This window comes from Notothenia rossii, assembly GCF_949606895.1.
Source record: "Notothenia rossii genome assembly, chromosome: 4".
In the NCBI taxonomy this organism is placed as follows: domain Eukaryota; kingdom Metazoa; phylum Chordata; class Actinopteri; order Perciformes; family Nototheniidae; genus Notothenia; species Notothenia rossii.
The window spans coordinates 29,038,207-29,064,849 of record NC_136902.1 but is presented as its reverse complement, the minus strand read 5'-3'; the positions used below and the strand labels follow the sequence as shown (position 1 = coordinate 29,064,849).

At 42.8% G+C, this 26,643-nt stretch overlaps 2 protein-coding genes across 5 annotated transcripts in view; one reads left to right on the top strand and one right to left on the bottom strand.

Moving 5' to 3' along the window:
* Positions 1 to 24,036, bottom strand: part of cfap74 (cilia and flagella associated protein 74) — an 88,726-nt gene extending 64,690 nt beyond the window's left edge. For 3 of the 4 annotated variants that reach the window (XM_079674862.1, XM_079674865.1, XM_079674864.1), the window contains exons 1-10: positions 23,933 to 24,036; positions 23,349 to 23,433; positions 23,088 to 23,166; positions 22,455 to 22,607; positions 18,202 to 18,300; positions 18,017 to 18,121; positions 16,141 to 16,314; positions 15,701 to 15,811; positions 10,984 to 11,086; positions 511 to 668 (exon numbers count right to left, since the gene is read on the bottom strand). In XM_079674862.1, coding sequence (XP_079530988.1) covers positions 511 to 668; positions 10,984 to 11,086; positions 15,701 to 15,811; positions 16,141 to 16,314; positions 18,017 to 18,121; positions 18,202 to 18,300; positions 22,455 to 22,607; positions 23,088 to 23,166; positions 23,349 to 23,421 — 1,055 coding nt within the window. In that variant the 5' untranslated portion in view covers positions 23,422 to 23,433; positions 23,933 to 24,036. Of the gene's footprint in view, positions 1 to 510; positions 669 to 10,983; positions 11,087 to 15,700; positions 15,812 to 16,140; positions 16,315 to 18,016; positions 18,122 to 18,201; positions 18,301 to 22,454; positions 22,608 to 23,087; positions 23,167 to 23,348; positions 23,434 to 23,530; positions 23,649 to 23,932 lie in introns of those variants that run through there. The other variant, XM_079674863.1, reaches the window with a different exon arrangement.
* LOC307035491 (uncharacterized protein) lies at positions 11,528 to 12,706 on the top strand. Its single transcript, XM_079674866.1, has 2 exons — positions 11,528 to 11,614; positions 11,695 to 12,706. Exon 2 carries the CDS (start codon positions 11,748 to 11,750, stop codon positions 12,501 to 12,503), a length of 756 nt encoding a protein of 251 aa, XP_079530992.1. The 5' UTR covers positions 11,528 to 11,614; positions 11,695 to 11,747; the 3' UTR covers positions 12,504 to 12,706.
* Positions 24,037 to 26,643: the final 2,607 nt, after the last annotated feature.

The window sequence follows — 26,643 nt, the reverse complement described above, 5'->3', positions numbered from 1 at the left end:
CAATTAGATTTTTTAGCCATTAAAAAAATAAAACAAATGTAATTAAAACATTTTTGGGCAATAACTTTTGAGATTAATGTATTTTTATGCATCCTCCTTGTTGGATTAAGACATAACAATAGTTAAATAAATACATGATAATACAAATAATAACAGCAATAATACTAATATTATACAAAATAAAATATAAATAATACAAATAAAATAATAAAATCTGCTCCACATTGACAAATCGCAAAATGATATTGATAAAAACAAAATAATAATATTGTATAACGGTTTTAAAAAAGCCATTCTGCGTAATGAGAATATATACTGTAATATAGTATTATAAGACTATCTACTTTAATTAAGTAAAGCCTCTGAGTACTTTCTCCACCTCTGCAAATCAACAACACTGAATGATACTGAAACGCGGCCATGAGCGAGAGAAAACACCCACACGCTGCTGCACGGCGTGGGAGTGGAGGACATGCGTGTGGGAGAAGAAAGGGAGAGGAGAGGACATACTCTTGTTTTCGTTGCATCTCCTCTAGCTGTTTCTGCTGGTACATATGCTGGATACTGTTGAATCCCTCGGCCTGCAGGGACTCTCTCAGCTGTCTCTGTCGCTGCTCTTCCTTCTGAGCCTTGGCTCTGGCTCTGCTTTGATTGACCCGTAAGCTCTCCTAAAGAAAACACATCAGATTAATGAAGGTTTAGTTGACAACGTGATGTATTTGAACGAGGAAAGATGCTCCAAAATGATGAAAGGTTCCTGTTGAAATGGCAAATAAAGCCTGATGATGGTAGCATTGCAAGATTGTGATGCATATAATTGCTCGTAGTCCAGAGCTGAATGACTGTATTTATAATGAGGGAGTGTAATGAGAATACAATGATAATGTGGCTTCTGCCTCAAATCTCTCCCTCAGTATGTTAAAGGATCATTTGGTCAGGATGGATGGAACAAATACAAGTCCTAATGTCTCAAAATATATGATGATCTCTTTATGCTTTCTAATGTAGTTGACCAAAACTTACAGCCGTGTTTGAAGTAAGACTCGGGTAATCAAAGGCATTCATTGCAACTTCAAGTCATTTTATGTCCAAATGTTTGTGCATTTGCCTCATCTCAGAAATATGCTTTTATTAACTGTAAAAACTACGGAGGCACACAAATGAGAAGTTCATAACCTCAAATGGACTTAATAAGTGCACACATTTGGTATTTTGTGCACATATATGAATGTTTTGTTACTATAACAGCAGGAATGGAAGATCCAAGTTCTGGTGGTTTCTCTGCTTGGTTAAAGGGAAACATTCACACTTTGAGCAGAGCTACTGTAACTGCCTAAAAACTCTGCATTAGGGCTGAACAAATGTAAAAAAATTGAATACAAAATAAAATGTGGGCTGGCACAATGTTCATATCGTAGGAAGAACAATATTTAAAGGGGCCCTATTATGTTTTGGGGGGTTTTCCCTTTCATGTTGTGTGTTTAAAAGGTTTCAGTGCACGTAAATGGTCTGCAAAAGCTAAAATCCCAATGTTCTGTCCAGAGGGAGTTTCTGTCCCACACACTCCCCCCCTGCCTGAGATGCCTCCACTGCAGTAACATAGTGACATCACTACGTAACACCTGCACTTCTATTGGCTATCGCTCCAACACATTGTACGTGATAGGCTAAGGGGCGGGACATCTCTAAGCGGTTGACCAATCACCAGGGTTGGGAGGGTTACTTTGTAATCAGTTACTGATTACTGAATACATAGCTCTGAAAGTAATCCGAATACAGTTACCGTTACGTGTCTTAAAAAAGTAATCAGATTACTTTTACAATACTTTTGGATTACTTTCTTTTTCCATCACAGATGGGTATGTTTTGGTGAACAAGAGACACAAAAAGCAAAAGGAAACGGAACGTGTTTTTACTGTTTTAATGGCTTATCAAGAGCACTACTGAAACATAACATCTGAAACGATGTAACAACATAATCAACTTTTTGGGGATGCAGCTTGGGATGTGAAGAGTGAGGGACACGGCTTAGAATCGGCGTGTCGCCTTCTGTCCTAGGACATGAATTCAAATGTCGAACTTGGACTTCAGTTTAAGGACATTTCGGCCAGGGGTTTAACGCGAGCTGAATACAGTTACTTGATATTTGTATTCTGATTACGTAACGCCGTTACATGTATTCCGTTACAACCCAACCCTGCCAATCACAGCAGAGCCGGCCAGCTAACCAATTAGAGCAGAATGGGCTCTGGTTTTAGACAGAGGGTGAAAACAGAAATCTTATAATGATAATGAGAATAATGATGCTAAATAATCAATCCCTCCAATATTGTGAATCATATCGCAATTATAATGTTATAAATAATTGCAATTACTTATTTTTTCCAAATCGAGCAGCCTTATTTTGGATTAGTTCCTTCTTCTTATTTTGATAATATAAATCAACACACACAGTTGTGGTGTTACACTGCCTGTGGTTTCAGGAAAACTATAGTTTACTTACGTAACCCCAGTTCTCAGAGTAACATGTAGTGAGATGTCTCACTATGGGATGCGCCTCATCGCGAAGCAAACAGAAGCATCAATCTCATTACGCCAATCCTGATTGGCTGGTGACCTTGACGTTAGCGACAGGGAATCCACCCACCCTATAAGTAGCTTGCGCCACGTCGCAGCGTCATTCAAAATAAGCACCTCTTCTCGCTTCACCTTAGCAAGGAGGGCCGTCTGGTGAGACATCTCACAACAAGTTACTCTGAGAACTGGGGTTACGTAAGTAACCTATAGTTCTCATTCATAACACTCGGTTCGATGTCTCACTATGGGATATTGAAGCTCCCATATTGCCAGACAAGCTTATCTCGAAAATCACCAAACCAACCAGAACTTAACAGGTAGAGCTCTGACTCAACACGGGGCCCAGCACTGCTCGGGCCACACTAGGAGCAGAGACGTCTAGCCTGTAAAAGCGGACAAAAGTGAGCGGCGAGGACTAGCTCGCCGCTGCACAAATGTCTTGGATGGAAACACCCTTGAACAACGCCCAGGACGTAGCCAGACCACGAGTCGAATGAGCACGCAGACCCGTAGGTGCCTGCAAACCCTGACTCGCATAGGCCAAAGCAATCGCTTCCACAATCCAGTGGGAGAGCCGTTAATTGGTAACGGGCTTGCCCTTCTGAGGGTTAGCCCAGGATATGAAGAGTTGGTCACTACAGCGAAACTCTTTTGACCTGTCCATATAAGTGCATAAAGCACGAACTGGACACAGCAAATTCGGCCGCTGTTCCCCGGAGGAACACAGCGGCGGAGGAAATGCCTCAATGTCAATTGGGGTACATGAACCAACCACGAGAGTGTTGCTGAAGCCCAACCCTGCCTTTATACCTATGTATAAAGGCAGGGTTGGGCTTCAGCAACACTCTCGTTTGCCCCGGGGCAAACTGAGTGCACGAAGGATGTACAGAGAGCGCATGAATATCACTGACTCGCTTGGCGGATGCCAGGGCCAGTAACAGCACTGTCTTCAGCGACAGCTGCTTCATGTCAGCTCCTTCCAGGGGTTCAAATGGGGTTCGAGTGAGCCCATCTGAAACCACTGTCAAGTCCCATAAGGGCACCAGTGGCCTGGAAACAGGGAGGAGCCTGCAAGCTCCCTTCATAAAACGGCAGACCAAAGGATGTTGGCTAGCTGTCTTACCCTCAAAGCCCACATGGCATGCAGCAATAGCAGCCAGGTATACTTTGATCGTAGAAAAAGCTCTGTGTTGATCAATTAGGTCCTGTAGAAATGATAAAATCACCCCGACAGGACATTGAAAAGAGGTGTGCCCTTTTTGAAGGCACCATTCCTCAAACACCCTCCACTTACAGTCATAGAGAGACCTGGTGGAGGAAGCTCTTGCACTCTGAATAGTGTTTATCACCTTCTGCGGGAGACCCACTGTATTCAGATTGTACCACTCACGGGCCAGGCGAATAGGGCCAGGTGCTCCGGGTGTGGGTGAAAGATCGTCCCCCCCGCCTGAGACAGTATGTCCCTGCGTAGGGGGAGCTGACACGGCTGTCCGCACAGCAGCTGATAAATCTCCGCCAGCCAGTACATTGCAGGCCAGTGCGGAGCTATCAGGATCAGTGTGTGTCGCTGTTCTGTCACTCTGGCCAGAGTTGGGGGTATCAGAGCCAGGGGTGGGAACGCGTACAGGAGGACCGGAGGCCAAACGTGCGCGAGCGCGTCCACGCCTAACGGTGCGTTTAGATCGCGCATTGAAAAGAACAGCTGACAATGAGCATTTTCTTTTGATGCGAACAGATCTACCGCGGCTCGGCCGTAACGCATCCACAGCTGACTCACAACCATTGGATGTAGAGTCCAGTCTGCACACAGTGGTACACCTCTGGACAGCAGGTCTGCCCCAAGGTTCATCACTCCTGGTACGTGCGTCGCTCTCAGAGAGAGGAGACGACCGCAGCTCCAAAAGATCAGTTTGCGTGCCAGCATGTGTAACTGGAGAGAACGCAAACCCCCTTGACGGTTTATATACGATATTGTGTTCGTATTGTCTGTCCTCAGGAGGACATGATGTCCTCTGAGAAAAGGCAGAAAGCGTTTCGGGGTGAGGAACACCGCTAAAACTTCAAGGTCATTTATGTGCGACCGTTGGAGGTCTCTGCTTCAGAGACCCCTCACCGGTCGACCTTCGTAAATACCTCCCCAGCCCGTCAGACATGCGTCGGTGGTGACCACCTTCCGCGATAGGACAGCACCCATAGGCACGCCCCGTACTAGAAAAGTCGGGTGCAGCCAGTTGCACAGTGCCATTACGCATTTCACAGTGACCATCCCTCTCCGCGCGCCATGACGCGCGGGGTTTAGTCTAAGGGCGGCTACCCAGCGCTGAAACTCCCTCATGTGTAAGCGTCCCAGTCGTACCACCAGGATGGCTGACGCCATGAGCCCCAGTAACCGCAGACATGATCTGAAGAGAACATATTTGCGCAGCCGGAAATGAGAGAGACAATCCCTGAAAGCTTTCACTCTTTCCGCTGACAGGCGGGCTGTAAAGGGCACCGAGTTCAGGTGTAGACCTAGGAAGAGTACAGTCTGGGCTGGGGACAACATGCTCTTTTCTGTGTTTTTTATGAAACCCAGGTCGAGCAGGTGTTTTACGAGGATATTTGTCTGCGTAATAGCCTCCTGTTCCGACTGTGCGAGAAGCAGCCAGTCGTCCAGGTAGGTTGCCAGGCGAATACCCTGTTGTCTTGACGGGGCTATCGCGGCTTCCGTACATCGCACAAACACTCTTGGACTGAGAGACAGACCGAAGGGAAGTACTCTGTACTTGTAACAGACACCCTGAAATGCGAACCTCAGATATTTCCTGTGTGGGTAATTTACTGGGACGTGGAAATACGCATCTTTCAGATCGACTGATGTGAACCAGTCGTTTTGTCGCACGAGACGTAGCAGAGATGTGTGAGTGAGCATTCTGAATTTGTATCTTTTGAGATAGTTGTTCAGAGCTCTCAAATCCAGTATTGGCCGAATTCCGTTCCCTCCCCGTTTGGGAACGAGGAAATAATTGGAATAAAAGCCGCTCTGACTCTGTTCGGCGGGTATTATAGATATAGCCTTCTTTTTCTAGTAGCGAGAGAATCTCTCGCTCCAGAATATGGGCTGACTCTCCCCGGGCTTGTGAATACAGAATGCCCGAGAAGCGAGGGGGGGTGACAGCGAATTGGAGCCTGTAGCCCGGGGTTAGTGTCTTGAAAAACCAAGCAGAAGCTGTGAGCATCTTCCACCTTTCGCTCCTTAAAGTGAGCGGAGATGTCACGTCTCTTTCCCTCTGAGTCTCTATTTGTTGTGTTATAGGGCCCTCTAGCGTCTGAACACGGCGGTACCCCAGGTTGATAACCCCAGCCGACACTGCGCATGCGCGTGGCGGTGGTGCCTTCACAGACCCGTCTATTATCCGCCTTTTGAGAGATGCCGTAGCTGCTCTCAAAAGAGGGACAGGTGACAGACTGTTTATTGTTTTTCATTTTTTTGGACTGCGCCCTCGGCTTGAAGCCTGGATGCGACAGTGAATAATGCTTTATTCGAAAACAACGGTATTTGTGACATGTGTTTTTGTGACTTAGGCAGATAGCAGAACTCGCTGTCTCTGGTATTAAGTCTGTTTCCCTTCTGGCGCGAACTTGAGGATGGCGTTGCGGCATCACTCGAGGCAGCGGGAAGATGGGGGCCTGGTGGCACCCCGAAAATCTGAAGCTGGGGAAAAGGGAACTTCCAGCTCTGTCACCGAGGAGAGGAGAGGAGGCAGTCAGGCTGCCCGCTTCTTCTTCCTCGACTGGTGACTGAAAATCTGAGTCGGCTGTGCCTGAACGGCTGCTGCCGGAACCGGAGATTTTCTCGGCCAGCTCGTCCTCGTCTCCTTCCTGGGCTGGGGACTTGGGGCGGGCTGTGGCCTCTGCTGCCTCGGTACCTTGAACCGGGCAGGACGTGAGGCAACTTGGGCGAAGGACTGCCGCGAGACCGTCGCAGGTAGCGGCTGGACCCTTCGGGGGAGACAGAGGTGGAGGGCCTCGTCTTCCTTCTTTTTCGACTCACACCTCCGCTGAATCGAGACTAAAGCGGAGCCGAAAATAACCTCGGGAACGATAGGCATGTCGAGAACATCCTCCTTTTCCCGGTCTGGGAGGTTGGTCAGGTTGAGCCACCTGGCTCTCTCCTGTACCACCATTATGCCCATGACTTTGCCCGTGGCCTGGACTGCACAACGCTGAACACGGAGGCAAATGTCCGTGATTGCTGCGATCTCATCCCATATGGCCGGCCCAGGTTTGCTCGACAGGTCCTCGCAGAGCTCTGCCTGGTAGGCGGTCAGCAGTGAGGATACGCTGAATGCCCTGGCGGACAACGCTGCGGCTTTATAGGCCCGTTCCGTCATCGCTGACTGGAATCGGTCTGCCTTCACCGGTAGCGTGGGGTTCCTACTTGGTGTCAGAGCCAGCCTCGGTTGGAGGTGGGCTGCCACCAGCGGTTCCATGGGCGGTATGCGGAGCAGGCCGAGCCTCTCCATACCTTCACAGTCCAGGGAGGAGGCACCCTGGATTGGGGCCTTATTACTGAAGGGGCGGTCTCTCCACGAGACCGACACCTCGTCCAGCATCTCCGGGAAGACTAGAAGGAGCTGCCTGTTTGTCCTCGCTGCTTGGGGCAAAGTCTTCCCCTCGTAGCGAGACCTGGAGGTCTCCTTGGCCATTTCAGGCCATGGGATGTCCAGCCTGGACGCGGCGCGTTGACACACGGCCTGCAGGTCCATGCTCAGACAGGGCGAAGCTGGTGCGCTACCGCCCGGGAGAGCAGCCATCGCTCCCGGCTTTGCAGCCTGAGCTGATTACACGAAGATATCATCTTCTTGCTCATCCGAGTCAGACAGGAGGAACTCAGAGGCATCCTCTTCGTCCTCCATGTAGTCCAACTCCAGGACATCCTCCGCGGGCGAGACCATGGTGAGGTCCAGTTGGGAGCCCCAGCTTGACGAGTCCCTGACTCCTCTGGTGTGAGGGAGAGAAGCGTCCATCTCGTTCGCTGTGGTGATGGCGTGGAGAGGACCCGCTCGTAACAGGTACGTTGCCGAGAAAAAATTCTTTCCCCACCTGTCGTTAATCCGGAGAAAAAGCGACGATGTAGAATTTTATTCTCAAAGAATATTAACTGGTGTGTTAATACCTTTTTATCTTCTCCTCCTCTGGTGTGAGAGAGAAAAAGAAAAAACTTCCTCGCTACCGTGGTGTCGGTAGTGAGGGAAGGCAAGCTAGCAACAGGTGTGTCACTAGCTTGAAAAATCCAAACCTTACCTTTATTTCCGAAGAAAGAAACGGCGAAGTAGATTGCAATACTAACTGGTGTGTTAGTATTAACAGTCTTCTTGCGAAGCAGAAAAGTAATCGGCGAGCGCCCGTCGACTGAAAGTTAGCTTTGGGTTCAGTCTGTGGACCGTTAAGCTAGCCCGGCTACTGATATGTCGAGATGTGCTCTGAAGCGAGAAGAGGTGTTTGAATGACGCTACGACGTGGCGCAAGCTACTTATAGGGTGGGTGGATTCCCTGACGCTGACGTCAAGATCACCAGCCAATCAGGATTGGCGTAATGAGATTGATGCTTCTGTTTGCTCCGCGATGAGGCGCATCCCATAGTGAGACATCGAACGGAGTGTTATGAATGAGAACTGTCCAGCTTTTGCAGCTGTTGGACGAGCACATCTGTGTGGGCTAATTGTAATGCATTATCTAAATCAGGGGTTGCCAACACGTCGATCGCGAGCTACCAGTAGCTCGCGGAGGTTTTCCGAGTAGCTCACCAGAGGGCGCTAAAGTGCAGTTGACATGTTGAGACATATTTATTTATGTAATATATTTTGAGATAAAGAAAGATAGAGAAAAAGAGATGTAAGATGCAGTCATGACAACTGAGGAAGGTCCGTCAAAGAAGAAATCTAAAATATACTACTTTCATGACGAGTGGGAACATGAATTTTTATTTACGAGCATCAAAGACAAGTGTGTGTGTTTAATTTGTGGCTCGAGTGTTGCGGTGGGGAAGAAGGGAAATGTCGAGCGGCACTTCACAAAACTTCACAAAAACTTTTCAAAGGAGTATCCCGCCGGCAGTTGCCTTCGCGTTGAGAAGGTACAACAATTAAAAGCTACGCTACAAAGGCAGCAGTCATTGTTCACGAAGCCTGCCAAGAAAGCTAGCCTAGCTACAGAAGCATCGTTCCGAGTCGCTCAGTATTTGGCAAAGAACAAAAAAGCTTTCACTGATGGCGGTGTTCTTAAGGGAGCGATGTCTGTTATGGCAGAGACTTTGTTCAGAGACCACAAGAGCAAGTCGGAGATAATGTCTGCCATTGACGATGTGCAACTGGGAAACAACACTGTGGCGAGGAGAGTGTCGGCGCTGTCAGTAGATGCCATGGGACAGTTGGAGCGGGACATGGTCAGGTGCAAGTGGTTCTCCATACAGTGCGACGAGTCGGTGGATGCGAGCGACACAGCTCAGCTGTCTGTGTTCATCCGGATGGTGTTTGAGGATTTTACGGCGAAAGAGGAATTTCTGGCACTGCTTCCACTCAAAACAACAACAAGAGGTGTGGACGTGTATAATTCTATTAAGAATTATTTCATAAATAAAGGCGTGCAAATGGAGAAGCTTGTATCCATAACAACTGATGGAGCCCCGGCTATGAGAGGTCGCCACAACGGTTTTATCGCAAATTGTAAGTCAGATCCATATTTCCCACGTTTCCTGAGTTACCATTGCATCATTCACCAAGAAGCACTTTGTGCCAAAGTTATGGACTTCAATCACGTCATGAAACCTGTGATACAAATAATAAACTCTATCCGAGCGAAGGCAAAGCAACACAGGAGCTTCAAAGTTTTTCTTGAGGAACTGTCAGCTGAATATGGAGATCTCCTTCTCCATGCTGAGGTGAGGTGGTTGAGTAGAGGGAAAATCCTACAGCGCTTCCTCTCCTTGCTGAATGAGGTAAAGCTCTTCATGGAAGAGAGGGGGGAGGACACCTCCATCTTATCTGATGCTGGTTGGGTACTTGACCTGGCCTTTTTGACTGATCTGACAGGAAAATTAAACCAGCTTAACCTCCAGCTACAAGGCAATGGCAAAACAGTATGTGACATGATTAGTGCTGTAAAGGCCTTTAAAGCAAATCTGTGTCTATATCTCCAGCAAGTAAAGGGAAATAAATTGCATCATTTCCCCTCTGTTCAAAAAGTACTGCAGGAGAATAAAGCTGCTGCTGGCTTTCTTGACTTACCAAAGTACTGTGACTGCTTAACTAAGCTTGGGCAGGAATTTGAGGACAGGTTTCTTGACTTTAAACAGCTTGAGCCCTGTGCAAGTTTCCTTGCTAACCCATTCAACATCGTGGATGTTACTGACATGTCTGAGCAACTGGCCAGCCTTTTCAGTCTCAGTGCTTCAGAGTTGGAGCTGGAGATAATCAATCTCCAGAATGACATTCAGCTGAAAGCACATCAGATGGACAAAGATTTCTGGAAGCTATTGGACCCAGAGAAATTCAAAAACATTCAAACTGCTGCACTGAAACTGTCCTGCTTATTTGGGTCAACATATCGCTGTGAATCAGCATTCTCTGATATGAACTTTATCAAATCCAAATTCAGGACAAGACTTACTGATGAACACCTCAATGACTCAATCAGAGTGAATTTGTCAGGATACAGTACAGTGCAGTGCTCTGGTGGATGCTATGCAGTGCCAGGTGTCACATTAGCCGAGTCAGGAGAAAGACAACAATGCAGTGACAGACTGAATGTTTGAAGACATATGTTTGCTTGATGCAAGTTGAGAAAAGCACAAGCCATATTCCCCTTTTACATGTGAAAGAAATTTGTGAAATGCTTGAAATAATTTAAATTATAGAGCTAGAAATGTTATTATTACAATTAGGAACTTTGCACTCTTATCTGTAAAACTGTTTACTGTAGTTATTGATGTTAAAGCAGAACTCAGTATTGCATGGTGATTATTTGTCTTTTTTTCTCTTCATGAGAAAGTCAAGTTTATTCATGTTAATGTTAATGTTTCTGCTCTTGAGTCACGAATGTGATATGTGCACTGAAATCTATATAAAATAACATGAGTAGCTCTTGGCCACTTTCTTTTTTCAAAAGTAGCTCCCGGTTAGAAAAAGGTTGGAGACCCCTGATCTAAATGAACTCTTCATTTGAGATGCACGTTTGCCTTTATTTTCTACGAGGTATGCAGAAATACTTATGCTCATTGGAATAATCTTATATAGCTTTATAGATATGGAAGCTATAGGACATGTTAATAATACATACTGTAGCTCTACAGCTCATGTTCCTTATGACTGCTGAAACAACAAACATAATGCTACAGTATTTATATGAGAGGGTGCTGGCGCTCACTTGTGTGGCTGCGATGTTGGATTTCAGCGATTTGACAGCCTGCATCCGCTTTTCCAGTAGCTCCCGGTTCTGCTGCTCCTTCTCAGCCTCTTGCTGCTGCATGCTGAATGAAACGGGGACAATAAAAGCATGTTAAAGATCAGAAATAGTTTAGTAGAGAGACAAACAAAGAAGCTGACACTAATTGGGTTTGTAACTTCCAGGAGCATTAAGGTTCATTATCATGACTCTGAGGAATGCTTTATTGTGTATAGTTGTATTTAGAGTATTATATGAAAGTACCATACACTGATACTGATTAGGGAGCTCAGGTTCAATTTACATGTAGGCATTTAGAGTTTAGCGTCCCTGCGCTGTGCAGGACGTTCTGCATAGGCGGCGCGTGAGGCTCAGGTTTGGGAAGGCTAAATAACTTTTTTTACCTGACGCTGCCCGACTCCAGCGTCTATAGAAAAGAGATCAACTCAGTGACCAATCAGAGCTCAGTGTGCGGAGTTATATTACAGGATAAAGGAAATACAGTTTAAACTTGGAGAGGGTCCGAGTCCGACCCTTGTCAATTAACTACAGGGGTCCCTCAGGGCTCGGTTCTTGGTCCCCTCCTCTTCTCCCTGTACACAAACTCGCTCGGGTCTGTCATTAGCCCGCATGGTTTTTCATACCACTGCTACGCTGACGACACCCAACTAATTCTGTCCTTTCCCCGCTCAGAGACCCAGGTCGTCGCACGCATCTCTGCTTGCCTAGCAGACATCTCTCGGTGGATGTCTGCTCATCACCTCAAGCTCAACCTTGACAAGACTGAACTGCTCTTCCTTCCGGGAAAAGATTGTCCCACTCTTGACCTAACAATCAACATCGGCACCTCTGTTGTTTCCCCGACTCAGACTGCAAGGAATCTGGGTGTGGTCCTAGATAACAAATTGTCCTTCACTGCAAACATCGCTGCTACAACCCGCTGCTGCAGATACACGCTTTACAACATCAGGAGGATACGTCCCCAGCTGACCCAGACATCAGCGCAGATTCTGGTCCAGGCTCTCGTCATCTCACGCCTAGACTACTGCAACTCCCTCCTGGCTGGTCTACCTGCATGTGCCATCCGACCTCTGCAGCTCATCCAGAATGCAGCGGCTCGTCTGGTCTTCAACCTTCCCAAATTCTCCCACACCACACCGCTCCTCCGCTCCCTTCACTGGCTTCCAGTAACTGCTAGAATCCACTTCAAGACACTGGTACTTGCGTACCATGCTGTGAATGGATCTGGCCCTTCCTACATCCAGGACATGGTTAAACCGTACACCCCAGCACGTGCACTCCGCTCTGCGTCAGCCAAACAGCTCGCTGCACCCGCACTGCGAGGGGGACCCAAGTTCCCGTCAGCAAAAACACGTGGGTTTGCTATCCTGGCTCCAAAATGGTGGAATGAGCTCCCCATTGAAATCAGGACAGCAGATAGCTTACACATCTTCCGACGCAAACTGAAAACTCATCTCTTTAGACTCCACTTCGAGCGATAGAATTACTAACAAAGCACTTATATACTAATAAAGGGCTGGCTTTCTAAATGCCAGTTGAGTAGCACTTGAAATGTTTGGCTCTATGAAACCTGATGTACTTATATGATTCTGTTTTCTTAAAGGTTGTATCTTCCTGGTCGAATGCACTTATTGTAAGTCGCTTTGGATAAAAGCGTCAGCTAAATGCAATGTAATGTAATGTAATGTAATGTAAACTGCCGTATGCAGGGAAGACGCCGACGTGTCACACTTATCATTCATATCACGTCATCAATCAGATCATCGATCATTTAATATTGATTCATTGATAAAAAAAAAATTCGAACAAGTAAAATAAATAATTACAAAAACAAAACAAATGTTGCAGTGCATAGTCATGTAAGAAAAATCAAAACAAAAAATGACATTTACAACAACAACAGCATTAGCAACATAAACAGTGCCACATCTAGTGTTCGAAAAGGAGTGAGAAGAAGTATAATTTATTTAATCTCACCCCCTTGTCCCTAAATGATTTATTTATAATCTATAATCTGCAATAATTATCATTTTTATGCATTATTATTGATATTATTAGTATTATTAATCGGCTTTACCTGTTGATTGACATATATACATATACACATATATATACACATGCATACATAGTCAAAAACCTTCCCCATCGCTGTACCTCGAGAAAATAATTTCTCTGTATTTCCTCTTGAACTGGTTAATGTCTGGACATCGCTTTAGCTCCACATTCACACTGTTCCATAGTCTCACTCCACAGGCTGAGATATAAAAAGTTATTCTGGTTGTACGGACCCTATGAATTTCTAATTGAAATTGTCTCCTTGAACTATATCCCCCCACTCGTTGAGTGAATACTTTTTGGATGTTTCCTGGTAAAACGTTATGATTAGCCTTAAACATGATTTGCGCCGTTTGGAATTCTACCAGGTCTGTGAATTTTAACAATTTTGACTGCAGGAATAATTTGTTAGTGTGATCAAGGTATTTGGCATTGTGAATGATTCGTATGGCTTGTTTTTGTAGAATAGATACTGCATGTATAGAACTTTTGTAGTTATTGCCCCAGATTTCAGCACAGTAAGTCAGATATGGTAAGACTAGTGAACAGTAGAGAATGCAAAGTGATTTCTGATCTAGAACTTGTTTTACTTTGTTTAGTATGGAAATGGTTCTTGACAGCTTTGATTGTACATGTTTTATGTGTAATTTCCAACTTATTGTGTCATCTATTATTACCCCAAGAAATTTAATTTCATGGACTCTTTCAAATTCAACCCCATCTATTTGTTTTTGCATTTGTTTTTTTGTTCTATGTTTACCGAACAGCATTAATTTTGTTTTACTCAAGTTTAATGATAGTTTATTTTTGTCAAACCTTATTTTTAATTTGTGCATTTCATTTTCTATGTTCTCCACTAGCTGTTCTAAATCCTCCCCAGAATAATTAATTAATATCATAATATATAATATATTTCCTTATCTGAGTCAGCTTCTTGAGCCGTATCTGGCCGTGCAACACTTACAGTGTCACATACTGTATGCAGAAGTATTATTTTAAGCAACACATTAAGTTGACGAAACACTCAACTCAAATGTAATTAAAGTCAGATCCACTCGTGTCTAGATGGGGCAGTGATATCATAAAACTGTTGTAACGCTTTCAAACACCCGGTAGTTTCTTTATTTTTTAAACAGTTGTTCTATATTCACCTTGCAGGTGCAACTATGTGGCTTGTATCCTGGATGATATGTTTAAATCATGGATGTTTAAAGTTCATATTTGTCTAATATTAGTTTACTTTTCATTAATGAAGTATGACGCTGCGCTGACAGTACACTTGTCCCAGATACGGCTCTGACTTGTCCCTGTTTGTGATTGGTCAAATGTTGCTAACCCCGCCCCTTTCACGTGAACGCGCTCTCAGCTGGAGAGAGAAACCCTGGCTTGATTTACCGAGTTGATAACCAGCGTCGCAGGACCGCTTAGCGAGATCTCGTTTGCTAGGGCTCTGGGGTTAGTTAAGATAACTCAAACATATCCAGGGTCTGTTGAACTGGCTTCGTAGTACAGGGCACAGGTGGCTGCATAGCAACGCTAATGTCAAAGACACAAACATTATAGGCTACAATATATTTTTATTTGACCAAGATGCAGTGACAAAAATATTTGGGAAGGCTTAGCCTTCCCTAGCCTACAGTACCCGCCGCCCCTGACGTCCTGCCTTGTTCCTGTGCCTAATATCTGTGGCTACAAGGACTTTTATTGCATATGTGTACTTCTGTTTATATAAATAATGAGTTGATTTGACTATGTTCCGACTTTCCCCAACCGAATTCCCCTGGGATTATTAAAGTATTTTCATTGATTGAATATAAAACCAAACCGAACAAATCTATTTACATGTACGGACACAAATGTTACTATGATAACTCAGAATTGAACATAAACCATACTTTTTGAGCTACAATGGAGCTCAATATTCAAAATAGAATAAAATACAGTGCACCGGGCCTTTGCTACTTATAATTGGGATCAGTTCATCGTTTGTTTTGGTCTTTTAAGAGGTCATTTTGACAATTAAGATAAAGTGTTATAATGCGAGGCTTGAGGTTTTCAATGGCACCTATGACTCATGTTATCGCTTGTGTGTTACATTGGGTGCATGTATAATTAACTCAATAACCAAATAAATGATATATGTTCATTCTTAATGTTAAACCAATATATTGCATATTCATTATTTCTTCCTGCCTCTTCTTTATTTAAATGTTTTAATATGAGTGTCTTTGTTATGAAATGTGCTTTATACATAAAGCCGCCGTAACTTGCCCTGTATGAAAGTCGGCATCAAGGACACTTTCGTTAGAGGTGACCCATCAAAATCATATAAGCCAACTGTCACATGGACTCGTACTAACCAGAAAAAAAACGACTTCTAGTACAGTATTTTTTGGAGGGACATTCCTTCACTAACTTGAATCACTTTTCCCTCCTCAGATCTTTCAGCTAGAACTTTTCTGTCAATTTGAGCTCTTGAAGCATCCTATCAGGCCTGCTGCTTGTCATATGTTGTGCCAGTATGAGTGAATGATCAATAGGATGTGTCAACTCTCCAATGAGTCCTCAGAGATATGCTTTTGTTCCACCCTGAGCCCAGTTTATTGGCTTAAATGCTGATTACCTTTTAATGGTCTCTTTCAAGTACTTGGCAGCTACCTTGCGGCTGGCCCGGCCCTCTTCGATTTTCCTCTGACATTCAGCCTCCTCTTTCTTCAGCATGGATGCCTGTTTACTATCAGAACACAATCACAGAGACATGCAGAACATATCAGTCTCAATATGGCTGTTCAAGGTTGATACAGCTGATTCCCCATAGAGGCTTCTCATAAAAAGAATCAATAAAGAATGGCATGGATGGTGCAATATGACAATACTTTCATAAGGGAGTGATACTTTGAAGTGCAAAAATAATTCATTTTTAATTGTCTCCCGAGGCATACAAATGCCATTTCGCTGTTTGACATCTTCTAATCACTTGTTTATATACTGAGATGAATTTTTTGTTTGCTCGACACACAAAAACGATAGAGCGTGAATGGAAAATATGTTTGTTTTCCGTACTCCCTGAGATGCTGCATCCTGAGCTGCTGGTGCTGGCTGGCTTTCCTCTTCTGCTGCAGCCGTTTCGTCGCCTTCTGCTTCTTCAGGACCCCGAAGGCCCGCTCCTCCTCCTGCACCTCCTGCCGGAGAGAGGAGAACCTGCCAAGCTCCACCTCCACCTCGCTCAGCTCCAGTCTGAGGAGCAAAGATGTAGGAAAAAAAAGGAGAGAAAGAAAGTTGGAAATGCAGACTGATAGTGAACGTTTCCTAAATCTATTTCTCCAGTACCGTCACTTAAAGGTCACCTATTATGAAAAATCCACTTTTTCATGTCTTTTCTACATCAACATGTGTCCCCTCTGTGGAAAGAGATTCTGAAAGTTTCAGGAAAAAAGATTCTCTCTCTTTTTGTCCTGATCCATTTCTACAAAAACCTGTCTGAAAATGAGCTGATCAGATTTTGGCCACTTCATGATGTCATATCGATTTTTTAGCCACATTAGCCAATCACCAACCAAGGTAACCCCCCCCCACCTTATCACCTGAATCTCCTCCTAGAGCACCATTGTGTTCTTTTTAACCAAATATCTCTCAGAGGGGCGTGGGGAGTGGCTCCTTATTTTCATCTAAAGTAGCAGACAGAGAATCAGCACTTTTGAAACAGGGCTGAAACAGAGGGGATTATGGGATTCTGCAATGACCTGTTTGGTGTTTGGAGCCAAACACTTCAGAGACATGCTTTGTACATAACTGAGACCTATAATATATTGATGAAAAACAGTATAATAGGGGACCTTTAATGTGGCTGAGAGAAGAAAACTAGACGTATGCAGGGTTTGGAAGCACAATGGCAATTTGATTTGGTACTTATCAAATTGGTAAACATAACTATGATTAAAAATAGATCAATCAACTGAATGAATTAGTCTAGGCAGTGATCATTTTTAAATCCTACAAAACAGCATTCAGACAATTAGAGCAAATCATTTTCAAAGCAGTTCCTTCATACTTATAGGTTTAACAACAAAACTGCCCCAGAATGTTACACATGACAATGGCAAAGCTTTTCTTGCTAATCAAACCAAAAGACGATCATTCACAGCATGTATGACTGTGATGAAGCTGACAGAAAGTCAAATAAGCAGGGATTTCTGATTAAAAAGAGCATTAAATTGGGATTAACACGAGTGGTGTTTGGTTTCATCTAGCATTGAGATGCTAAACACAACCAACAAGTCTGGTTTGAGACGTAGATAAGAGTTTAAAGGTTATTCAGGTGGGTAAATACTGCGTAGCGGTTTCTGTTACTAATATAGTGAAAAAACATGATATCTTTGCAGATTACACTTTTATTATTACAAAAGTATTATTTTTTCTTTTTTTATCGAAAATAGACAATGATAATGATGATAGAAACATATCATGTTGTCATTTTTTTGTTATTTTGATATTTGTACGTGTCTGTATAGTCTGAAATGCACTTAGAATATGCCCTTTTCTCTTGATTTGAAACTTTTGAACAGCTGCTACTTGCAGCTACTTAAATCGATGGGAGTTGCACTGTTTTGTGAGTATTCAGTGTAGAGATGGTGCATGTCTTTATAATACATGTTTAAAATCTTTCTCCGACTATAAAAGCGTAAAGAATGGACAATATCAATGTATATCAAGGAACGTACATGAGGGGTTCCCGATGTATTCTCTACCTTATACTGTAAGGGGGCGGTGGCTTTAAACAATGGGGATCTTCTGCATGGTGGGATTTTGTTTCTGTTTTTGCTTTCTTAGTTATTTACAGGGGCCATTTAAATATATGAAGGGGGCTAATATTTCCATACACCTCTGATGCTTATCAAAGCAAGACCATACTGCCAAACCACCTTCTTCTCGGACTCACTCTTGTTGCTTCAGCTCCGTGTTGATGTGGCCCTCCAGCTCCTCTTCACTCTGCAGCTTTTGACACAAAAGCTTATGCTGGGCTCGTGTACGAAACACTGCAACGCTGCAGAATAAAATACACAGAATAAACAGAGGTTATGCAAAATGAAATAGTAGAGACTAGTAGCAGTTTGCTCAACTCACCTGTTATCTGCTGCTTTCTGTTCCTCCATCTTTTCCTCCAAGTTTTCCCTCTGCTCCAACACACTTTCAATGTTCTGACGGCAGAGTTTAAGCTCTTCTCTGGAAACAGTAAGACAAGTTCAAGTGTTGACATAGAGACACATCCCAAACCAGAGCAAACCAGAAATAATTTTCGGCCATTGCAATAAAAGGAAGGTCATTCTGTCGGCTAACAAGGTAATCTAATGAGGATATTGAAAAGCTGAGAGTGGACACAAACACACCTCAACAACTTTGAAATAGCCAATGTTCTTTGTGCAGTTTAATGACGTGCAACAGAACAATCTGTGTATCGTGAAAAAAAGAATCACAGCACATGGTACAGTAAAAGCTGCAGATTGGTTAAAAGCCAGGTGTGCTTGGCTTCCATTAAATTCATGTTGATCAGAGCGCAGTGCAGCTCCACTCTGACCTCTGATGTTTTGTGCCAAAGGAAAATGACAGCCATTTCAGATGGAGACCGCACACACACTTAATCGGGTACTTAATGGCTTGCGTTGCAGACAAATAAAAAGAGGGAAGAAAAGTGTGAAGAGAGAGGACATTATGGGAAATGTTCTTTCTGCGGCTGAAATGATTTCCGGCAAATAGCTGAATCAATTGGTACAGAAACGATTGTTCCTGTGTGAAGATGTGCGCTCCACTTCCTACTTGGGGCACCGGTAACTTTCTTGTGCGCACGAAAAAGTATATAGTGCGCACAAATTAATCAAGTCTGCCTTGATCTATGAATTCATGTCTGTGACTCTCACAGTATCTGCGCGCAGAGGGCTGTGTTTACCTTCATTAGAACAGCTGAATAGAGATAGAGGCTGCTACGTTTATAACCACCGAGACACACACAGACACACACCTTAACGCACATCGAACTGCCCGATTATTCCCCCTATTATTATTTTAATGGTTTCTCTACATTTGACCCATAATAGTGTCAGGAGCAGTGGGCTGCCATTATGAACGGCGCCCGGGGAGCAGTGTAGGGAACGGTGCCTCAGTAGCACTTGGTTTTGCCGGGACTTGAACTGGTGACCTTCCAGTTGCCAAGCCAAGTCCCTATAGACTTTGCCACCACCGCCCTATTACTCGTTTTATGAAGGAGATGTACGGTCACCAGGCACACGATGTGTAAACAACCCAATTTGTGTTCTGTGAAACTGAAAAGTATATTACATTGTTTTTGTTACTTTCGTTGCAGTTGTAAATATGTCTTAAATGTAATTTAGGTTAACTTCCTGTTTTATTTAGATGCTTTTATTTTGAAGGCGAGTTAACGCTATTGACAGGAAGTTGTTGTTGCTATGGAAACAACGTGACGGAGAAAAGGAGCGGAGATGAATGGAGAAAAGTCATATCTACATATAAAGACGGAGAAAGTAAAGGATAAAGTTTATGTTTAAGTGTTAGCACCCCCCGAAGAGGCACAAGCTCTTACGTTGCTCTGCTCAGCTCCGCTCTGTGTGTGTTCGGAGTATGTGTGTGTTCGACACCGGCATTTGTTTTCAAATTACCATGAGCAGTCATTTACACCCATCTGGCTAACTCTATATGCGTATTCCCAAGTGAAAGAAATGTGTTTAATCTTAATCTCGATGTAGGCTAGTGCTAAATGCTGTCGGAGTGCACCGGAACGAACGCCACTATCATAATATCTTCTGAAAACCAATGCGCGCGCACACACACACACACACACACACACACACACACACACACACACACACACACACACACACACACACACACACACACACACACACACACACACACACACACACACACACACACACACACACACACACACACACACACACACACACACACACACACACACACACACACACACACACACACACACACACACACACACACACACACACACACACACACACACACACACCAGGGATGCAAACACAGGTATGGTGAAAAAAGAGAGAACTATTCGAAGCAGGAAAAAAACAGCGTAATATACCATCTGACAATAATAATAATATAATGCTTCAATTAACTGGCTATTCTTTATAATATGCTCAGATCAATAGAGACAGAGATTTTAAGTTATAAATCAAGGGTTTTTATTATTATTTACAGCAGGGGTGGGGAACCTTTTTCCTTTCAATTTTTACAATATCCTCCGAGGGCCGTACAAATTATTGAACTCAATCTCTGCTTAAAAAAACTAAAATCAGAGCCAATTCATTTTGCCTTTCTTTCATGCTGTGCAAAGAAAAAGAAACCTCTTAATCCAGATATGCAAGCATGTGCACAGTGTGGCATGAGCACCAAAGCAGAAAGATATGGACACAAGATGTGTGCAAATGTATTTAGTATCCATGTGAACATGATTTTAGTGGGGGGGACCTAACCTCCTCTAAAAGCATCGATCTGGTGCACTTTGAGGGCAACATGAGGAGATCTATGGGTACATCTTTCAACACCCATTTGAAACAGAACTGTAAGCAGATTTTTCTTTTTGGATGTTTTACAAATCACTCCCCTTTTAAACTCTATTCTTGTTATTTTTAACTACTTTTTTGTTACTGTCATATAGTATTTTATGCCTGTTTTTCATTTAGTCTCTAATGTCTCATTAATAATAATGATCATATCAAGGTGTGCCTTAACCTCACTGAGCTGAGTTTATTTGAGCCTCTCAGGAGAGAGCTCTCTTCCACCTGGTTGTAGAAAAGATCTTTAAATTCGTTAGCATAGCTAGCTAACCAGATGCTAATAACAACAGATCGCCACTGTGCTTATAACTAAAGACACAGCCACGCAAACACTGCGGCATGTGTACGGCTCCTTATGGGTACTGCAATATTTGAAGAGCTGGAGCGGTGTTCCGATGCTCTCCGTTACTCCTTTCAGACGAGACATAACCACGTGAAGACACGTTACGCTCGTGTTGTGTTTAAGGAACCTGTCCTTGGCCAGGAAAAACAGGCACTCGCTTGTTTAATTATTTTACGATCTAGATTTCTTCTTCTTTTTTGAAGTGAGAAGTTGTCCGTCAGTTGGACGGACTAACGGACGGACTAACGGACGGACCCCCCCCCCCCCCCCCAAAACGAAAACTCTTCGGTTCTCCACGAATTACACAAGTCACCCAAAGCAGCGTTAAAAAAGCGGGAGGCGCCGAAAAGCGACTAATTTGCATCACTGACACACACACACACACACACACACACACACACACACACACACACACACACACACACACACACACACACACACACACACACACACACACACACACACACAGGCTAACCGGACATCTTCTTCATAAAACTAATAATATGGCATAATAATCGGGCAGTTTGATGTGTCTAACAATAAGAAAGTATCTGAAAAAGTATATCGTGCACACAAATTAATAAAGCGTGGCCTCGTTTTATTTAAATCGAGGCCACGAATTACATCTTGTGCGCACAAATTCATAAAACGAGGCCACGTTTGATCAATTTGTGCACACAAGATGTAGTTCGTGGCCTCATTTTATTTAAATTGAGGCCACGAATTAATATTACGTGGCCTTGTTTTATTTATTTTTCTTTCTATGAACCCTCCAGGGCTCCGTACATACTGGGTAATTTATTTGGTTAAAAAAAAAATGATCTGCTGATTTACAGACGTCTCTTTACCCCCAATGTTAGTCAATGGGGAAAAAAAATTCTGGGCCGGGTGACATCACGGACTGATATGGAAGTTGTGGTACTGCCGTTTGGCCACTACGAATATTTTCCTTAGAGTCCGGAGCACTTCCTGGGGGCTTGGCTCCAACGCATTGTAGGTGAAAGGCTAAGCCGTTGACCAATCACAACAGAGCCGGCCAGCTAACCAATCAGAGCAGACTGGGCTCTGGTTTCAGACAGAGGGTGAAAAGAGGGGCTGCAGCACAGGCAGTATGAGAAAAATAAAGAGCTTTTTGAACATTAAAGCATTTAAACATGTCACAGTAGAGGCAAAAAATACAAATATGAACTTAAAAATAAGCATAAAAGGGCCCCTTTAAGTATTACATTTTTTTTGTGTGTTTAATGGCCAAGGTTAAGGCAAAACAGGTTAATTTTCAGTCTTCGACGGAAGACGTGTAGACTTATAGTTTTCCTGAAATCCATTACATGTGCTTGTTTTATAAAAGTCTTAAAAGCACATGGATCTCTTATCTAGGCTATGTTGCTAATTTTACTATAACGGTCAGTTGATTGCCAGGCTCAGACCTGGCTTTCTGCACGTCGTGCTCCTTCTGTCGGTGAAAGCAGTCCAGCTGGTCCAGGTTTCGTCTCAGCTTGAACATCCGTGCTGTCTCGGCATAACTCCTCTTCTCACCGCTGACGGCCGCAACCGCAAGGTCACCATCACCATCGTCCTCTCTTCACGCAAATGGAAAATTACACTTATGAAAGGTGGCATGTAGATGGAAAATGACACTTAGGAAAGGTGGCATGTTTAATGTAATATATGACTATGCATGTACACACATGTAATACCAATGTTGCCTGGATTTGTTTGTAATGAGGTTTTAAAAGACTTTGAATGAAATAAAAATAATAATATAATAATAATGTATCTTTCTTGTTAACATAGTTTTCAACTAAGTTTTTCTATTATTTATACATTTGCTCTTTTTATTGTATCTTTTATTTATTTTGTGTTAAAAAGAGATGTTCTGAAACCGAGTTAAATAAAGTAATGGTGTTTATGTATGTGCCACTAATTGTTTGTAAAAACACAATACACCCAATTCTGATGATTATGTTCTCTAAATGTCATATTAAGAATCACTAGAGTCAGAGTGACTTTATATTCAAACTACAATAGCATACAAAGAAAAGCAACACTCAAAAACTCACTTATACAACTCTTCTAACCACTCGAAATCCGGAGGGAGGGCAACCTCTTCTTCTTTAAATGACTCATGGCCTGGACCATCTTCTCAAAATGAAAATATGTTAAGTTAGTATATCCCAGTCTCCTAACACCAATGAATAAAAAAAGACATGGCTTTTATATGACTATGCTATGAAGAAAAGGTATCTTCTAGTGGCTGCAAGTACAGTAGAGACTACAATCTGCATTTTGCAAACAATGGAGCAACAGCAGCTGTCACTCACCCTCATTGTCCTCATCAGTGCTGTCTGACGCTTCATCGTCAAATGGACTTTCCCTGTCTTCTTCAACGTCCATTACACCTGATTTCTAAATGACACAGGTGCATTACGTCAGACACATTTCAACATATCCCCGAAAATGTACTTAAGGGTAACAGACATCTTTTATTTGCCAGAAATGTTACCTGGCAATGCTCACTGACTTATTTTAAACCAATTATTTTCATCCGGCAGATACAGCTTATATTCATTATAAGTCATCACGGCTAGCGTTAGCTCATGCATCCCTCGTTTAAAACGTTAATATTTCATTTTGAAATGTTATATGGTGGATTATATGCCTGCCGATTCAAAGAGTGCCTGTCACTGAACTGCAGCAGACAATAACTCTTATTTTACAGGTGTGCGACTTTGCCAATTAGTAGGGAAACATTCAGTAACCAGATTTCTGAATGGACTTTGGCGTGTCGTCTCTCGATAGATGAGATTGTCTCCACTTTCTAGAAAGCATGTCAACAAGTTACGTAAAATAAAAGCTTGAATTAAGCTGTTTCACATTTAGTTAATCAACAAACATAAGCTGTTACCTCGTTGTGCTTGGCTTTCCTTCTCTTGGCAAGATATCTTCTCAAAGTTACTGTGTCTAACCGCAAAAGTTAACCCGCCATGTTTGTTAGTGTTTCCATGGAGACTGGACTCAGGGAGCGGGTTCTTGAAGCCCCACGAGGACGTTAGCTGTCAACTGGCCTACCAACTGAAAAATGCTGCTGGCTAATTAGCTACAAGAGAGGCTAATAACTGAAATGCCAAAAGTTGTGCACAAGTGTTCTCAGGGACAAAAGATGTGTAATTTTACCTCATACAATATTTGACTTTTATTTGTGTATGCCATTATGTTACAATATTATGTTAAAGTTTGAACCCATGGTGTCTTACTTTTGCTTCAGGCCTATTAATCGAAGCATTAAAGGAGTAATGAATGCAGTGGAGTAAAGTAACTACATTTATTCAAACTTACTGTACTTAAGTACACTTATGAGATACTTGTACTTTACTTGAGTATTAATTGTATGCTACTTTGTACTTCTCTCCACTAAAATTCAGAGGTAAATAGTGTATTGTACTCCACTACATTAATACCTTAAGTTACTTTACAGATTTGGATTAATGATGTGAAATATAATCAACTCTTAGAAAGGACTTTATTTAAACCTGGAGTAACATTCACATGCTGCTACTGCAGCATACAAAGTCATTGAAACTGCACCTTTACCAGATTTGATAAGACTTTTGCATCAATCAATCAAAACATGTCATATTATTCTGAAATGGACCAATCTGCATCATGAGTTCTTTTAATTTTGGTACTTTAAGTTTATTTTGATGCTAATACTTTTGTACTTTTACTTGAGTAACATTTTGAATGTACTTGTAAAAGTATTCCTACACTCAGGTGTGGTCTACTTCTACTCAAGTACAAGATCCTCTCCCACCTCTGAATGAATGACAATCTTTTTATCAAACAACAGTGACCTTTTCTGACTGCTGACAGCTGTACCTTCCAATATTATTCCCTTATTTGTTCCGGCTGATATCTGTCAGTCCACACTCAGCAGAAAATAGCTCAGCTGGCTCAGAGAGAATGGCAAACCTGGGAGTTATGCACAAATCTTTTGTCAAGCATGCAATATATTGTTTCTGGTTTACACTCCAAAAATATATTCATTTGTAGTTGATCAGTATTGGACAATGAGCTTTGAAGATGTTCCCTTATTGGACACAATAAAGCTTAATCCTTCACAATGTTGAAGAGGAATCAGAAGAGGAGAAAGGAGAGAAGTATGTCTAACATATTCAAATGTTGTGATACAGGAACATTTTGTATCACCATGGGGGACTGAATCTATATGGAGGCAGGTTTTGTTGGAGAGATAAAGGCAGAGCATAGTAACAGTGAGGAAAACAAAGACTGCAGCTGACATAATCAACAGAGGAGACCAGCGTGAGCGGAGACATGGAGAAAGAGAATACATGAGGGTGAGAGGACTGAAAGGAATATGAGATAGTTGAGAGACTAGTACATCCAATGGAGTACATTGCAATGTGTACTGCAGCCTGGTATCTTCATATCAAAAGATAATTGCAGTGGAAATTCAAGCAGAAGGTCCGGTGGGAGAGACGGTGGTTTGAATTCACAGCCACTGAATCTTAAGTGAGCTAGCAGAAACCAGGGCAGGTCCTACATAAAAAATAGGTTACTTTTAATAAGGACAAAAATAAAGCCATATTTTTCACAGAATCATACATTTCCTATCAATCAATCTGATTTTCAATCACACTGAGAGGAGATTATAATCTCTGGGACTCATATATTGCCTATAAATCCCTTGGATTTTCATAGAATACTTCCCAAGGAGCGAGATGTGCTTATACCTTGTTGTTTTGGTTGTTGCTTGGGTTGGAGTTCAAAATGTATAGATCAAACCTAAATTACATGAATGTACTCACAGATGTTGGTTCATTTCAGCACAAATGGCTGGCAACTACACATTCAGTTATTATTGAGCCAAATTCACTCCCTAACTGAGGGAAATGTGGTGTTGGTCAGATATTGTTAACCTTTAAGGCTGCACCATGCACCATTGTTGGATTAATAAACTTTGTATATACTTCTTTACTTGATGATTGAAAATAGGCAGATAGATGTGTGATGATGACAAACAATGAAGGTTCCTTGATGCGATTCGCTCCCATGGTGTGCCCCTCATATTCTTGAAAATGTTTTTGTATCAGTATTGGTCGTATTGTCCTCTGTGACAAATCTCCACTGGGTTTTTGTTGAACATTACATAAACAGTGTTATAATCCCATGGGTTAAGGGGTACATCCAGATGTGAAAAGTGTATAATGCTTTACTTCTAAGTAGTTTCTCCTTGTGTTGCTGTCCAAAATTATCAGCTGTGGGTGGTTCCAGGGTCCCATTGGAAATTGGAAACTCACCAACTTCCGTATCGAAGACAAAATACATTATTTAAAATACATAAAATTGACTTGAAAGGGCCAAGTGAAAACACCCCATGTTAACCTTCTTTAATATATGGGAAAGTCCCCCAGGAACTTCAAGACTTCTGGGTAACCCACTTGTTCCTGTTTCCACCAGAGTGAAATACGACATTATTTCAGACATGTTAATGCATTCGACCAAACGTGTCAAACATTGCATAATAAACGGAAGTCCTATATTCATGATGACATCAGCCGCCTCTCTGTCCAGATTGAATCTGAGGCCAAGCATCGG